General features: G+C 43.8%; 1 protein-coding gene across 5 annotated transcripts in view; it reads right to left on the reverse strand.

Annotated features, from left to right (window-relative positions):
* LRRC56 (leucine rich repeat containing 56) overlaps positions 1 to 17,233 on the reverse strand; it is a 110,645-nt gene that overhangs the window by 10,354 nt on the left and 83,058 nt on the right. For 3 of the 5 annotated variants that reach the window (XM_053283522.1, XM_053283520.1, XM_053283521.1), the window contains exons 8-13: positions 12,781 to 12,967; positions 10,162 to 10,359; positions 8,138 to 8,202; positions 6,239 to 6,369; positions 1,916 to 2,097; positions 748 to 1,111 (exon numbers count right to left, since the gene is read on the reverse strand). In XM_053283522.1, coding sequence (XP_053139497.1) covers positions 748 to 1,111; positions 1,916 to 2,097; positions 6,239 to 6,369; positions 8,138 to 8,202; positions 10,162 to 10,359; positions 12,781 to 12,967 — 1,127 coding nt within the window. The remainder of the gene's footprint in view (positions 1 to 747; positions 1,112 to 1,915; positions 2,098 to 6,238; positions 6,370 to 8,137; positions 8,203 to 10,161; positions 10,360 to 12,780; positions 12,968 to 17,233) is intronic. The other 2 variants (XM_053283524.1, XM_053283523.1) reach the window with 2 other exon arrangements.

The following is a 17,233-nucleotide window of genomic DNA, read 5'->3' on the forward strand; positions in this document are numbered from 1 at the left end:
AGTCGATGTCGAGGGACGAGGAGTACCCGGAGTGGAGGGGCTCAGAACCTCGTCATAAATAGTGGCCTGAAGGCGTAGCGCTCGGTTTTTTCTCGTTTGCTTCGAGAAAGAGAGGCAAATCTTGCAGGAGGCGACATTATGTTCCTCACCGAGGCATAATAAGCAAAGGTCATGAAGGTCCTTGGAGGGGAGTTTCGCCCTGCAGCCTTCACACCATTTAAAAGATCTTTTCTCCTCAGTCATATTCACACTCGTAGTGGAGTCCGTTCCGAGGTCGTCAAAACCAAAAATCAGTCAGTAGAGGATGAACTCGTTCTTAATGTAGAGAGGAACTTTTCCAACAGCTGAGGTGGCAGACCGAGGTCCAAACGCAAAGGCGGTCGGAAAAGAACTGAGGGACTTCGCGCCAAAGACACGCCTTATATAGAACGCTCAGCGTGGGGGCGTGGCTTCGGCGCTTCGACAAGCTCAGGCATGGCTACCGCGTGACTCCTGTGCAGGCGCAGAACCCATTCTTATGGGTATCGACGGATCTCGATCCAGATCTTAATCGATCAGTCCATGAAAACTTATGCTGAAATTAATGTGTTAGTTTTTAGGTGCCACAGAGTCCTTGTTTTGCGGGGGCAAGAAACTTAACAAGGCTATCCCTTGGAAAATGTTCTCAGTGCTAGTGAGGCAGCCTTTATCCCATGCAGGTTTATTCTATTCGTTTTAGTGCTTCTGGCACAAGAATGGAAGCCAAACCTGATGTTTGTTGATCCAACTGCTGCTGGTCCTGAAATGGGCCTCCTGGTCTGCCTGCTATCACTGCCACAAGCCCTGTGTCTTGGGCCTAAGACTGGTGCATTAGATAAGGTATCGGGTTTTCTGCAGAGATTCAGAACAGCCGTCTTCTCAACAACATACTGCATTGCATTTCTGTTCACAATTGGAGTATGCGGCTTCTGAGGAGCTGCCTTTTTAAAATTGGCTACTTTCAGACGTCTGGCTCTGACAAGCCCAGCTGTTTCTCTCTGTGTGGATGCTGGTGAGGGGCATGTAGGAGGAGAGGGTATGAGAGAGTGCTTTATAATGGAGGGAAATGAGTTTTCCAGGGCATGCATTGAATCTGAAATGCAATAGGAAAGCACAACAGTTTAGAAGCAGAGCTTTTCACCCTACCTGAGATAGTAACTCAACAGCTACTCAGTGGAGAGGCTTTCATTAATTCACATTGGTTTGGAGTTCAGGCATTCTTCTTCATTAGGGTGTGAAGAATGGCCTGAACTCCAATTGATTTCATTTAGGTGTGAGAAAAGGTTTCAAAATCCTGAAGGACAGAGTCAAAAAAACTCTCTGTACATAATATTTAAGTTATATATTACAGAAAAGCTGTCTATTCTACACACCTGCACACTGCACTATGAAGTTGTATCCTCCTACAGCCAAGAGGTTTAGCTTTGATTGAAAGATACAAGCCTCAATCATTACTGTGGAAGCTTTTAAAATATGCTTTCAGAGGCTAAACACTTTTCTACTGTGTCACTTCAGCACAGAAGTGCTAGTGTGGCTTTTAAAAATATGCAGGAGGAACACTAGCAAGCAAGGCCATCCATCCATCCTCTTTATTATGGTCCAAGTCCAGCACAAGGTAGAGCCTAGCAAGGCCACGCCCTCCTTTCACAGCAGTGCCTTGATATGATGTTTTGGAGGCCAAGCATTCTTCTCCAGCTCTGGAATGATGTAATATTTCAACCTAATCCAATATAACTGGATTATATTTTTAAAAGAGTAAACAGTGTAGCTATCCCTCCTCACAAAATTCTCTCTATTATGCCTAGACTGGTTATTACATTATTGCTTTTGAGACGATCAATGTAAGATTTTGAATCTAGGGATGCAGTCATCTGGATGAGCCCCATTAGCTCTGTACCTGATGATGGCTGAGAAAGAAAGGAGGAATCTGATGAAATCTTTTCCGTGATGTCCTCCTCAGTTATTTCTTTCAGTTCTTCATCACAACTGTCACTCAGACTGCAGTCTTCCTCCTCGTCATCACTGTGTGTTATTTTCAGCACCTGGGCAGACTTCTCCTTTTGGAGGTCTTGTAGGCGCCTGTCAGAAGTTGCATCCATTTAGTTAGATGTTAATCTTGCCACATCCATAGTGCATGCTACGTTTAAAACTAAGCACTAATTCATAGACATCACTGCATAAAATACTTAACTATTATAGCTAAACAAGACAAACATACTCCACACTAAAACAGAATGTGCTTCTGAAGAAACCTCACCAAGCCTTTCAGTCATGCAGACTGTCTCCTTTGCTGGCACCACAATACCCACAATCAGCAAAGAGGATGGGTGAGGGTAGCAGTATGAACCAAGGATGGGTACAACATGGATCACAGGCATCTTTGTTATTCAGACTATTGCTTTCCAATCTGAAGATAAGCTATCCCACCCATGGGTGGAGGACCTTGGCTTACAGGTGTTTTTCACGCTTGGCTTTTAGATTGCACCTCCTCCCAAATGGGGGGGTGTATTCACATATTGGCCAGATTTACCCCAAAGTCCCTGCAAGCTATCAGGGAGCACTTCACACACGATTCGGGGTTTTCATTGAACGTTCAAGTGTAGCCCGATTTATATATGGGGTTAAAAAAATCCACTTTTTGTGTTGTGGTTTTTAGGGGGCAACTTCAAACTCGCAGTAAAACCTGCTGTCTGAAAATGCCCCAGGGACTTTTACACACATGGCTTTTAGCTCGCATCTCCTCCAGAATGGAGGGTGAGAGTTCACATATCAGACCGATTTACCCCAAAGTTGCAGCAAGATATCAGGGGCCAGTTCACACGATTCTGGCTTTCCCCAAATTAGGGCTGCGCATTCTAGCTTAGCCCGAAGTATTAGGGTAAAAAAAAAAAAATCCTCTATTTGCATCAGCTTTTTCTGAAAAAACTGAGGTTTCTGGTACGCCCTGACACTTCTCCGTGATGTGTGCAGGGGCTACTGCCAATAAATTGGCTTTTTTCAAAACACACACTTGTATGTGTGTTGTTGTTTTTTAAAATTTGCTGGGTGGATTTGCGGCATGCCAAGAGTCAGCAGAGGAGGCTACTTGGCAACTTGTCTTGCCAAGGGGAGACTTGGAAAGGGAGTATGACAGTCGTGGGGAAGGGGAGTTTCTCAGTTTGAAAACCACAGCTTTCCCGACTGTGGCTAATTTTGCTTGGGAAGAATCCAAGCTGTTATTGAAATGGGCTAAACAGAGAGCTGGTGCCCTTTTGGAATCTGTAATAAGAGAAATATAACAAAGGGCTCTGGACACTGGAAGAACATAAGAACAGCCCTGCTGGATCAGGCCCAAGGCCCATCTAGTCCAGCATCCTGTTTCACACAGTGGCCCACCAGATGCCACTGGAAGCCTACAGCAGGAGTTGAGGGCATGCCCTCTCTCCTGCTGTTACTCCCCTGCAACTGGTATTCAGAGGCATCCTGCCTCTGAGGCTGGAGTTGGCCTGTAGCCTTCAGACTAGCAGCTGTCGATAGACCTCTCCTCCATGAAGTTATCCAAACCCTTCTTAAAGCCATCCAGGTTGTTGGCTGCCACCACATCTTGTGGCAGAGAATTCCACAAGTGGATTATGTGTTGTGTCAAAAAGTACCTCTGTTCACTGGTCCTAGATTTCCTGGCAGCCAATTTCATGGGATGACCCCTAGTTCTAGTGTTATGTGAGAGGGAGAAGAATTTCTCTCTATCCACTTTCTCCACACCATGCATGATTTTATAGACCTCTATCATGTCTCCCCGCAGTAATCTTTTTTCTAAACTAAATAGCCCCAGGTGTTGTAGCCTTGCCTCTTAAGAAAGGTGATCTAGGCCCCTGATCATCTTGGTTGCCCTCTTCTGCACCTTTTCCAGTTCTACAATGTCCTTTTTAAGATGTGGTGACCAGAATTGTACGCAGTACTCCAGGTGTGGCCGCACCATAGTTTTGTATAAGGGCATTATAATATTAGCCATTTTATTTTCCATCCCCTTCCTATTGATCCCTAGCATGGAATTGGCATTTTTCACAGCTGCTGCACATTGAGTCGACACTTTCAATGAGCTGTCCACCACGACCCCGAGATCTCTCTCCTGATCAGTCTCCAACAGCTCAGATCCCATCAGCGTATACTTGATGTAGGGGGTTTTCATCCCAATGTGCATCACTTTACACTTTCCAACACTGAAGTGCATTTGCCACTTTGTTGCCCACTCACCTAGTTTGGAGAGATCCTTTTGGAGCTCCTCACAATCAGTTTTGGATTTCACTACCCGAAAGAGTTTGGTATCATCTGCAAATTTGGCCACCTCACTGCTTACCCCTGCTTCTAGATCTAGAAGTACACTGCTTGCTGTGTACTTCTTCAAGGTTGCCTGCCTTCCCCCTCCCCCACAGCCTGCCTTTTCCCAGCAAGCTGGCTGGAAACCGGAGGCTGGAGGGAAGAGAAGCTACCTGTGATCAATCATGCAGTTTTGGCAGTATTTACCTAGGACAGAGTGTGGGCAAAATAGAGCCTGGGACTCAGCTGTGACCGCAACGGCACTCTTCACATATTCAAACGGGCTTCCCCCCTTGCTTCACATAGTTTGGAAGGTTCTAGGTGGGCCCTAGTACTAATTAAGCCCTGTCAAAATGTGAATTGTCAAGAAGTCAGCCCAGATTTATATCCGGGGTTAAAAAAAAAAATCACTTTAGAGCATCTTTCCAACTTCTCATTCATTTTTGTAAGCTGAGAAAGAAAACTTTGGGATGATTCATGTGTGTGGTGGGGGAGGAATTGCTGAAAAATAGAGCCCATTGATTTTGTTCACATGAATAAATTCAACCTAGAGGATTCCTCAGTTTTTATGCATGTTGTAAGGATAAAAATGACCCCAAAATATTGGGAGTGGTTTCTATGAATATCCACGCAGATACATTTGCTGCTTTGGGTTAAGCATTCTGTTGCTGTGACTAGTCAATCTTGCAGAATGCCAACTGTCAAACTATCAACGAATCTCTCACCGGCTCCTCTGGGATGTGATTGGTTGGAGGAAAAACCCAGAGCAAGCTGTGGGAACACACATAGGAAAAAGATCTGCAGGGAATGCTGAGATGAGCCGACCTTATGGGAATGGTCTATTTAATCCCCCAAATTAAACAGCTGTGACTTTGCTAAGAAGTAGATTTGCTCTTTGGATACCCCTGAAGCATGAAGCCATGTCTGGATAACTTCCAGGAGGCTTTACACACATGGTTGTTACTCCAAATCTCCCCCGGAAGCGAGTGCGTGCAGTCACACACCAGCCAAACATACCCCAAAGTCCATTTGAGATCCTTGGAAGGACTCCACACACAAATTGGGTTTTGTCTTCTGAATTCTAGCTTATTTCAATGTATTTCCGGGTTTTAAAAATACTTGTTTTAAGGAGTTTTTCTGAAACCGCCGGAGCAAATAGGGAGAGGCAGTGACGTAAAATCATTAACATGATAAGAGGAATACACCCTTTTAGGAATGCAGATATAGGCTTTAAAAATCCCGCCCCCCCGCCACATTGGCTAGAAGAAAAATCACAAATGCATGCGATGTGAACTTGCACTAAAATAAAACTCGAGAGCAGAGGGGAGGGGCTTCTTCCCTCAAAGTTGCGAGTGTAATTTGAAGTGGCTTCGCTCAACATTTACCCCACAGCATGAAGCCATGTGTGAATAACTCCATGGTGACAAATTAATTCTGGTATGGAAAGCGCCTGAATTTAAAAATGAAATGCAATTCCTCAGCATTGCCACAAGATGGCAGAAATGCTTATTTGGATGTCAGTGGGAACAAGCAGAAAGCAGAAGTTACTCATAAAATTACCTAGAGCAAGTCTCAAAGCAAGGGGTAGATTTTGTGGCAGCAGCACAAGAGTTTCCATAGCCCTCTCCCCCTATAACTTGTGAATGTTCTGAATGATCCAGTGGACACAGTATGGACATGCCCTCTTTTCCTCATCAGAACTTGGAGCAACACAGGTTTGAGCTAACCAAGAAGCTAGAAGCAATATTCCTCCCTCCCCACTTCCCTTAGAGAACTGCATGACATATACTCATAACAAAAGCCAGTTTGTTTTTGCAGAGTATTAGTTCAGCTCTGGGAGGCTAAAATGTGTTGCTTTTTGGGGGGGAGCTCACTTGACAGATTCTAAAGACTCGTGATTTAGACACTAAATCTGAATTCTTACTGATAATGACGCTCTCTCCAGATTTTCAGCTTGGCAAAGATGTCTTCCTCGTTTACATAGGCTGTTTCTTCAGAGTCGTACGTGTTTTCTGCTATATGACATTGTGGCTGGAACAGGTTCATTACTGTAGACTGCAACATTAGTGGAATTATATGAGAAGACATTTGCCCTTCACTGCTTTTTTGGTCTGAATAGTTTCTGTTCTTTAAGGGCCAGTGACTGCATATCTTAAGGTAGATAATTTCTCTCAAAAACATGTTCTTATTTTGTTGTGCCACATAAAATTGGGCCTGTAGACTTGTGGACCATTGCAAGATAAAGGAGGAGCAGGGCAACAGGGCATATTCCTGGTGCGCCCCACCCGCAGGGCGCCCCTATGCCCCGCTGCACTCGGCAGCAGTGAATACTCCCACCCTTCAGCACCCATTCTGCTCAAAACGCGGCGCCCTCCCCACATACATTCCACTGACCTCTCAGTGCCCCCAGTCCGGCCCTGGAGCAGGGCCAAGCCTGGGTATCACAGGCAACTTCCATACCCAAACCCATCTGCTGTTTACTTTATGGTGGTGACCTTGAGTGCACTTCCCTTCCTCATTTGTTATCATTCAGGAATCAGAGGAGAGGAGAGGCAACTTGGCACCCCTATGTGACAATGTCAACTTCCATGCTGTGTTTATAGTATGTGCATGAGTACCCTACAAGAACAGAGAGTCCACCAGAAGACCACTGACCAAGACACAGGTAGGTGTTATTAACTAGTAAATTGTCTAGCTTTAAGATAAGCAGGGTGTGTATAGAGAAAGGGCTCATCTACTACAAGGACCAAAAATGTTTATGACAAAAATCCTTGTGTGGATATGCAATGCCATTCTGAGTGCTTCAAGCACAAAGACACACTGCACTCCTCATGGGGTTCCTATCAGTAAGGGTCAGATGACCACTGTCAAGTGCAGTGGACAGGGGATGCCCCTCCAGTGTAACACTGCCCAATGCTGCATTTTTCTTTGTTTTTCACATATAGGTTTACCAACACATTCCAACAATCGAGTTAAGGCAAATAGCTTAGATCCCAAAATATTTTATGACTGCTTAGAATCCAGTACGTTTGGCTTAGCTGTGTTAAGTATTGCCCTATCGATTACTACTGCTATCACTTTTTTTTTTTAGCATTAACTGCATTTGAATCAAACTGGATGTGTCCTATGACTGACAGTTTCCAAAAGTAGCCATAGGATGGTAGACACTTTATTTGGATAGGGGCCATTAAAAACTAGATCCCTTAGCCAGATTTCGTAATGCAAATTGCACTCCTGAAAAACCTGCCCCAAAATCCATGTGGCTGCTTTTGAAGGAAAATATGTCAGTCATGGAATGCCCATGTAATACTTAGCTTGGTCCTTACAGAATATAGAAGCATCTTAGCTGAATCTACATTTCAGGACATCACTGTTTTCAAAGGCTTCTGATCTTGCATTTTAGCCGAGGCCATAAGTTTCTAAAGAAGGCACACAGATTGTCCTGCCTAGCAAGCTAGGCTTTCTCTGCCCTTTACCCATTCCCTTATTCTCCTGGCTTCCTGATCTTGGGCTGCTATAATCTCCTGCTTTAGAGCACATCTACCTTTCCTTCTCGCTGAATGATGTGCCAGCAAGTTGCAAAGCAATTTGTACCTCAAAGAAGGGGGCAGAGATGTCGGATGGGATGGGAAGGCCCTACACAACACATGCAGCTCTGGAAACAGACTGTACAGACATGCACTGAGCCTTCATTCTTCTGCGGATGATCTTCTACAGACAGTCATCTCTGAAATTTAGTTAGGGCTAATTAGCTTTTACCGCCCTAGAACTCATGTCATATTGGTTTGCTGAAAACAGAAAGTACACATGAAAGAAAACCTACACCTAGTTTTTGTCTCCGAGCATGAAGAGCTTTGATGGGGTTCCCACATATTACTCTGCTGACACCTGGCAAAAATAAAAGAAAAATGTTTTGTTCCACTTAATCATTTCAGTTAAACTCTTATCAAGACATCAAGTCATTTTACATGCAGTAGTGGTTGCTTTTCAATGAATAAATCTGCTTTAAAGAGTCTACTGGCACCTTAAAGATTAACAGATGTCTGTAGCAGAAGCTTTTATGGATGACAGTCCACTTAATTACATGCAAAATGGACGGAAGAGAGGCAAAGTGAACTGTAGACTATAAGCAACACTTCTGCTACCAGCATCAGCTTATGCTACCAGATGTGTTCATTTTTAAGGTGCCACTAGACTATTTATTGTTTTAATTGCAACAAACTAACTCCTCTACAAGTTGCTTATTCACCTACTACCTGTAGTTAAAAGGGGAACTGGGAAAGTGTGATGTTTCCATTTTGTTTTTACTACTGGACCAGCTACTATTTTTGTACCAGTGACTAACATACATTAGTGACTTGAGGTGGAGCTGATAATAACAGAGTGCACAAGCATACCTCACTCAGCTAAGTAAAGAAATTTGATTAACCCTGTGGCAAGAGACCTAGGGCCAAACCAGATGCAACACAGAAGATCTGCGATAAGGATTAAAAACCATTAAAAGCAGTTCCGTGTGGGGGTTCCCAATTGAATCAAGATTATGGTGCTTAGAAAAGAGTGGTTAACTCCTCCCCACATGCTGTGTCATTTTCCATATTAAAACTATCCCACTGGGAAAGCAAACAGATACCTCTGTGTTCCCACCACCACCCCGCCATGGGAGAAAAACAGCAGTTGTTTGAAGGGCTGGGACTGGGTTTTAATCTTGAAAATGGCACAGTAGACAGGGCTATCAATCCCCGTCCTAGAACAATGGTCCCAATCCAATCTTCAAAGCTAATATTTTAAAACATAAGACACTGGAGATCCTAATTACTATTAAATTTTTCAACCACTTTTCAACCAAAAAGGTTATCAAAGCAGTTTACAGAGAAAAGGGCATAAGATTATTTCCTATCAAAAGGGCTCTGTCTAGTGATTTGGAGCCCACAGCGTGTTTCCTGGTACTTCTTTTTACCCTGACTCATGAAGAAAATGTGATGTTACTGTGTTCTCCAATTTCTCGGACTGGCAACATAACTTGGCTATTTCAAGAAAAATTAGGGCAGAATCTACATCAGAAAACAGAAACTGACATATGTCACTTTAAGAACATAACGTAAGAACATAAGAACAGTTCATTCATAAGAATATCATTCATGAAACAAGGGAGAGGGAGAAAAAACAAAACACTCAAAGCAGATTAGATTAAAAGTTAGGCAGCTTGGGAAGGGAAGGGAGTGAGAACACTGTAGGAGCCTCTCTTATGTTTGTTCAGGCTCACATACTGTGCCATGCTCCATCAGCCTTGAAACAGAGCATTGATGCAGAGGGCTCTTGTGCAAGATCACAGGAATTGCAAAAACACAGAGGGTCATTGGGAATAATATAAGCCACTCAATAATCTATACAATATCAGAATTAGGAACACTCAACCAGTGAATGTATTTCATGCCCATCTTCCTTCTGCATGAAAATTACTCCTGCAGTCTTTCAAACAGAAACATTAAAGATTTAGACTTCACTACGATTTGACCTCTCAATTGGCTTATCACAAATCAGAAAACAGAAGCTAATGGACAATGCTTTTCATTCATCACACCTATGTTCATAACTTTATAGAAAGATTCCTACAAAAATAGGATTAGGAAAACATGCATGCAAACCCCTTTACAAGGTACTTTGACTATACATGTCACTCAAAAAAGTTCATTTTATTTATAATGAAATTCATATATCACCTTTATACTTCTAGAACATTTTACTCAAGAGAATGTTCCATCGTCATCTACGTGCACCCCCACATTCTTTTAAGAGAACAGATTGAGGTTAAGAGACAGGGGAGAACAGCACAAGGTATTTCATTACCATGCGTCAAGTCACTGGAGTCATCTTCAGGCAATATCTCATCACAAACAGTGGATAAAGGGAGGGTGCTGCTAGCTGAGAGCAAATGGGCAGTAGGAGGTCTCTGTGCAGTCTGAGGTCTGGAAGCTGGCAAGAACGGAGTTGTGGCAGGTCTCACAGCAGAGCATGGTCTTCTCGTTACTGGCCCTGAATGAGAATCTAAGGGATAGGGGGACCTCATTAAGATATTGCAACACATAAAATAGCATGCTAGTTTAGTGTTAGCAACACAATGACACAGCAGAGGACAAATGGAAGTTATTTTTCCTATCCTATGGAAATTTAAAGTGCTCTTGCTTTCTTGTGCTCAACATCTAGAACAAGGTTGAGCCATATGTACCCCTCAATCTACTTCTGTACAAGCTCAGGTCTCTTCTTGTGAGTGAGAGGTTTCATCACGGTCTGTATCAAGCAAATAAACACAAATATCTGATTGCAATAGTAACATATTAATTAGCAAAAGGCCCACCATGCAAAAAACAACCCACCCCAAAACAAGTTGTTCTAGTAAGAACTAATAATCAGCCTACTTTTCCTTCTCTGTCTCTACAACTGGACTAAATTTGGTTCACACTGAGGTCCACAAACTAGATCTCTTGCACCTCAAATGTTCATGTGTCCACCATCTTGGATCGGGGTGGTTGACATCATCACAAACTACGACATTGAGGTTTCCCCATGTGCCCCTATAGCTGTAGCAAATTTGGTTCAAGTTGGTTAGGCGGTTAGACAAGTTAGCCCACTTGCACCTTAAAGGTTTTCACATCCTCCATCTTGAATCAGGGTGTATAACATCATCACAGAGATGTCCCTGTGTGTCACCCACTGCAACTGTATCAAATTTGGTTCAGATCAGCCCGCTTGTGCCTCAGAAGTTCATGCCACCACCATCTTGAATTGGAGTGGATGACATCATCACACACCACGCCATTAGGGCATCCCTATGTGTCCCTAAGCTGTAGCAAATTTGGTTCATATCGGTGAAATGGTTCACAAGTTAGCCCACTTGCACCTCAAAAGTTTATGCATCCGCCATCTTGGATCAGGGTAGATGACATCATCACACAATACACTGTTGAGGTGTCCCTACAACTGTACCCGATTTGGTTCATACTGGTCTAGGCGTTGCAAAGCTGATATGGGGGGACACATGGACGGACATACACACGGACTCACACACAGAATACTGGGTGATCTCATAAGGCTACTGGAAAGTAGGCTAAAAAAAGCACACACCAACATGAAGCACAACATTTGCCTCTGTAACTGTGTGCCCTGTGGCTGTTGTGGAGCTGGAATGCAGCCCTGAATCTGGCAAGATTGGGCGGTTGTACTAGCAGCACAAAAGGAAGCGCTGCTAGAACAAGTGCCCATTCTTACCAGCATCAAGGCTACATTCCAACTCCACAGCAGCCCCACAGCACAAAGTTCCAGAGGCATAGTGCTGCTCTTCATGTGGGCCACATTTTCATAATGTTCTTCAAAAAATGGATTTAAGGAACATTTCTCATTTGTTGGCCAGCTGTATGTTTTTCACATTTAGGTGATAAATTACAGAATGAGGATTTTATAGTACATATCACACCAGTTGTGACTTGGTTCTCTAAATTCTGGTATATTGCCAAAATGGTCCCAAGTGCCCAATGAATTGCTCATCTCTGTTCCAGCTGCTACACCACTGTAGACATTTTAAACCAAAATCAAGATGTCCCGCCACAAGTTTTGTGGTCTTTGTAGAGTTTCTCAGCTTCCAAAGAAAGTCTAATTAGAAGAACAAGGATAGTTTCATCAAAGAGCACAGCCCAATGCAAGCCATTAACTCATGGAAAGGCTTTTGAGCCTTATATTATTCTGTACATGGATTGGTAATGTAAGTACAGTGATCATCTAGCTCCGAGAAGTCTTACGATGTCTATCTCTTGGGTAATGAACTTCACCACCAGCAATATAATCAATGGGCTGCAAGACTTTAGCCAGAGACCAAGAACTACTGCAAGCTAGTATCAGGATGGAACGAGAGGAAATGGCACCCGATCCAGATTTTTTAATGTAGTTGCTGCTAAGCAGCTATGAAGCAGGGTGGGAGCAGAGATGCAACAGGTGGCCGGGGGGGGGGGGTGTTGAATCTTTCCTTTGCCTGCTCTTATCTCCCTCCCACAGCCCATTGCTACCAGTTGCTGTTTTCTTTGATGGGTTCCAAGATCGTGAATAAGTGCAGCAAGAAGAAAAGCAGCTGGGGAAGGGGTTGCAGAAGGAATGGAGCGGCATGCAAAGGAAGGATTTGGCAGCCCTTCCCCAGGCCTTTTCTCTACTTGACATCACCTACATCCCATCTGTCCCTGCTTTACAGTTGCCTGGCACATTCTGCACTGGAAATCATGGTGCTGCTGCTGTTTCATCTCGTTCAACCCCTACGTTTCTGTCCTACACAATCAGGAAGTTACTAACCATCCTTATCCTTGATAATCCAGCCTACCTCCGTGTGTGCAAGTGTGTGCTCATATATGTACATATGCTCTCTCCCACTGAAATGTTACTGCTAGTAAAAATATGCCTTGCAAAACAGGGTAGTAGGCATACCTAAACCAGAGGCTTCTTCAAATGAACTCCCCTCTTTGATGGCTTCTTTGACAATTAGCCAGTCCTTGTTCATTTTGAATGGAATGGCAGTCTTGTCTGCTGGTATTTCGTCCAAACACTTTAAATGAGGGATTAGTTTTTTAACTTCAGCTCTGTAGTTGTAGTCTGGGACCTGGAAAACACACACCTAAACATCAAAAAGTTACTGAGTGCAATCATTTAAACTACATTCTCAAGAATAAGCAGGGCAGAGGAAAACAGTAGCAAAGCCTCTGTTACTGTTCACACAAGGGAGGAAAGGGTCAAAGAGCCCTTTGCCTGTGCCTCAGTTTGCCCAGGAATGGATTAGTAGGAAGAGAGTGTTAGTCCCTCTTAAAATTAATTGCTCACCCAGCCCCTATGCCTTAAGGTGCAAGCAAGCGTCACACAGGAAGGGCAATAAGCTACAGCAGTCTGGATAAGCTAATAGGAGCATGAAGGGAAGCTTAAGCTGTAATGTGATTACAAGTTGGATACGCTATGTAGAAAATAACAAAAAGATAAACAGACATTTTTTAAAAACCCATATGCTTTACAATTCATTTCAAAGTGCAGATCTTTGATAACTGATAAAAGTACTCATATTCATTGTCAAGCATGATGGCCTCTCTACATATGTCATTCAAGACTCTTCTTCAGCTTATACAAGTTATCTGAAAATCCATTTCTGATCTTGAATGTGCTGTTAACTTGGCCATTCTAACTATCCCAACTCTTTAAAAAGCCATTCTGCTAGATGCAGTGTGATGCTGAAGAGGATGAATCTTCTGGACTTGGCAATAGCATGGGCAGAGGAAAAGAAGGAAAGGGAAGAGTAAAAAATGTACATGCAAAGGAGACCAAGAACAAAGTAGTATCCCCAAAGTGACTGAAAAGTGCATCTGATAGGAACATATGTGGTGGGGCCGTTGGATTAATGATTTCATTAGATTGCTAGTGTAACAGTTAAATATGCATAATAAAGTTGGAAGAAAAAATGCTTAGGAATTAGAAATAAGATAAACAGGTTGCTCACCTGTAACTTATGATCTGGTAGAGATCCGTCGACATCCATAAGAATGGAGTTCTGCGCCTGCACAGGACCCTTGCAGTAGAATGCTGTAGCTTGTCAAGGCAACCGAGCTCCGCCTCCACACCAACAGCGTGCTATTTAAAGGCAGGCTGGGTGCCATGTTCTTCAGTTCTTGGACAACTGCTGTGGAGGACGATAATCCAGAATCAGGTGAGTTCATCATCAAAGCAGAATAGCGTGCACACTCAATACATACATAGCGTAGCACTACTGCAGGGGAGTGTTCGGGAGGGTCTTTATGGATATCGATGGATCTCTACCAGATCATGTTACAGGTGAGCAACCTGTTTATCTGGATTGAGATCCATCAAGATCCATAAGAATGGGTGTTTAGCTAGCTCCCAATGGAGGAGGGTGCAGTAGTAGCTGTTGTAACACTCGCTTTAAAATGCTTCTCCCGAAGCAGGCCTCAGCAGCAGAACGCACATCTATGACATAATGCTTGACAAAAGGTAACTCAGTGGACCAAGCTGCAGCTTTACAGATATCTATAAAGATTACCCCCGATAGGTGTGCAGCTGAAGAAGCATAGGCATGGATTGAGTGGGCCTTGATTGCTTCAGGTGGTTTCACATTCTGTGACTTGTAGGTCAGCATAATGAGCTCAAGTAGCCTTCTGGACATTCTTTGTCTTGAAATGCAGGAGCGTCTTACAGAGCCCTTGTATGCCACAAACGCACGCTTGGTGGATCTAAAGTTCTTAGTGCAATGCAGGTAATATAAAAGCACTCTTTGCACATCTAAGGAGTGCATTGCATGTTCTAAAGGTGTGGATGGGTCCTTGAAGAATGTAGGGAGAACAATGTCCTGGTTGAGGTGGAAGTTGGACACCACCTTGGGTAAAAGGTTTGGGTCCATACGCATTAGCACTTTATTGGGATAGATCCTCGTGTATGGTGAATCAATCCGTAATGCTGTCAATTCACTGATGTGCTTAGCTGTAGTAATGACAAGCAGGAAGGCAGTTTCCAAAGTCACTAGCTTGATGGATGCAGAACTCTTCAGTTCAAATAGGGTCTCTTTTAAAGCTGAAAGGACCGAGGATATGCTCCGCAGTTCTATAGGAGCATGAATGGGAGGATATAAGTTCATGAGGCCTTTCAGGAAAGCCTTACTATCTGGGTGTGAAATAAGAGTCTTCCCATCACAGCCTGGATGTTTTGAAGAGAATGCTGCTAGATGCACCTTCAAAGATACATTAGCCATGTTGGAAGTGAAGGACTATACGCTGTTTATTGTCTCAATGACACAGGAGGACAGACTAGTGCGTTAGAGGGTCAAGACATTGGTCATCCCTTCTCTACTGCTCTGACACTATCCCTTGATATGTAGATTGTTATTCTTAGGGACTTACTTACTTCCAGCCACTTCCTACTTACTTTCTCTTCTCTTCCCTTCCTTCTCCCTTGTAACATGCAAGCTCCTCTCTCCCTGCACCATGTGTGCAGAGATGCAGAATCCATCTGCATCCAGCTAGCTAGCTAGATTAGAGATCCTATCTCTTCACTTTACTATCTAGAATGGAGTTATATAATAAATACTCCTTATATTGTTTTGAAACTATGAACTGGCTCCAAGTTGTTTTACTCTCAGCATACACGCATGCCTAACCAAATTCCGCTGTGTTGTGCCTCTTTGCATTCTGCTATAATGAAAAAGAGTTTCTCTTACCAGAGAGAATTCCCAACAAGCCAAACCCTGAGATTTTAGATCAGTCCGATGGAGTATATCCTCGATTGTAGCCTAGTTAGGCAGAAAACCATGCATTCTGGCATAAGTTCTGAATCACAGCCACTTGCCAAGATAATTCAGTCTGGTGGAAGATTTCGGTTGGTTAAGTAGGATCTTACTCAAAAGCCAATTCGCCATGCTGTCCAATGGAGAGTGAGAACGACTGGATGCAGGACGTTGCCGTTGACCAGAGCCAGGAGATCTACCTCTTGTGGCAGTCTGTGGTACTGCTTCCTTGACAGTTTGAGTACCTGTGGCAACCATGGTTGCCTTCACTACCATGGAGTCACCAGAATACACGATGTAGGAGCAGTCAGAAGGTGCGCAACCACTTGGCTGATCAGTGGTCGCAGCGGAAACATATACGGGATCTCCTGCTGCCAATCCAACTGGAAAGCATCCCCCAGTAATTGAGGGTTGTGACCCACCCTGCAGCAGAAATGAGTGCACTTTGTGTTCCCCGAGGTGGCAAAGAGATCTATGGTTGGTCTTATCCAACTTGTGAAGAGAGGTGTAATATAATCTGTCTTGATTTTCCATTCATGTTGTTGTTGTGGGAAATTTCTACTTAAGTCGTCCACCAAGTTGTCCAGGCCCTTTATGTGAATGGCTATCGGGTAGACCTGATGTCTGATGCACCAATGCCATAGTTGGAGGCTGGGTGCACAAAGGGATCAAGACACTGTCCTTGTTTGACGACTGATATAAGTCAGCAGTGGTATTGTCCAATTGCACCTGTACGCCTCTCCCCTGCAGTAGTGGAAGGAAGGCTTCCATCGCTTTGAAGACAGCCAGCAATTCCAGGAAACTGATATAAAACTGAGCTTGTTGAGGGTCCACTTGCCCTGAATCTGATCTTCCCCGCAGTGGGCCCCTGCCGCCCAGTAGAGAAGTGTCCACTGTCAACCAGACAGACGGAGCCAGCATCTGAAAAAGGACCTTTTCCAGCAGATTCGTGCCCATTGACCATCAGGTAAGTAAGCATAGAATCTGATCTGGTATCATTAGGTGCAGGTGTTGGATGTCCACATCTGGGCAGAAGACTGACAAAAACCAAAGTTGTAAATTGCACAGTTTTAAGCTGGCATACCGCACCACTGTGTTGCAGGATGCCATGAGTCCCAGGAGTCTTTGAATGAGTTGGGCTGGTTGAGATGGATGTTGTTGGAAATGGAGAACCAGGTCCTGGATGCACTGGAAGTGTTCTTGAAGTAAGTAAGCTTTCCTGTCCTCTGTACTCCAATATAGTTGATAACATGAACCGGCTCCAGTTTGGACTTTTCCCAATTGACTTGGATTCCCAAATATTGGAGGAGAGATAAAACATCTGAGAATGTAACTCTTCTTTGTCTCTGAAAGTCAGGAGCCAGTCATCCAAATATGGATAGACCGTTATTGCCTGGGTCCATAGGTGGCCAGCACTGCAGCCATACATTTGGTAAATACCCTGGGGGTGGTGGAAAGCCAAAAGGGTAAGACTGTGTCCTGGTACAATTGACTTCCTACTGCGAATCTCAGATATTTTCTGTGTTGTATCCTGATGCCAATGTGGAACTATGCATCTTTTAGATCCAGCGTCACAAGCCAGTTCTCCTGATATAGAGGAGGCAA

This window comes from Hemicordylus capensis, chromosome 1, assembly GCF_027244095.1.
Source record: "Hemicordylus capensis ecotype Gifberg chromosome 1, rHemCap1.1.pri, whole genome shotgun sequence".
Classification (NCBI taxonomy): domain Eukaryota; kingdom Metazoa; phylum Chordata; class Lepidosauria; order Squamata; family Cordylidae; genus Hemicordylus; species Hemicordylus capensis.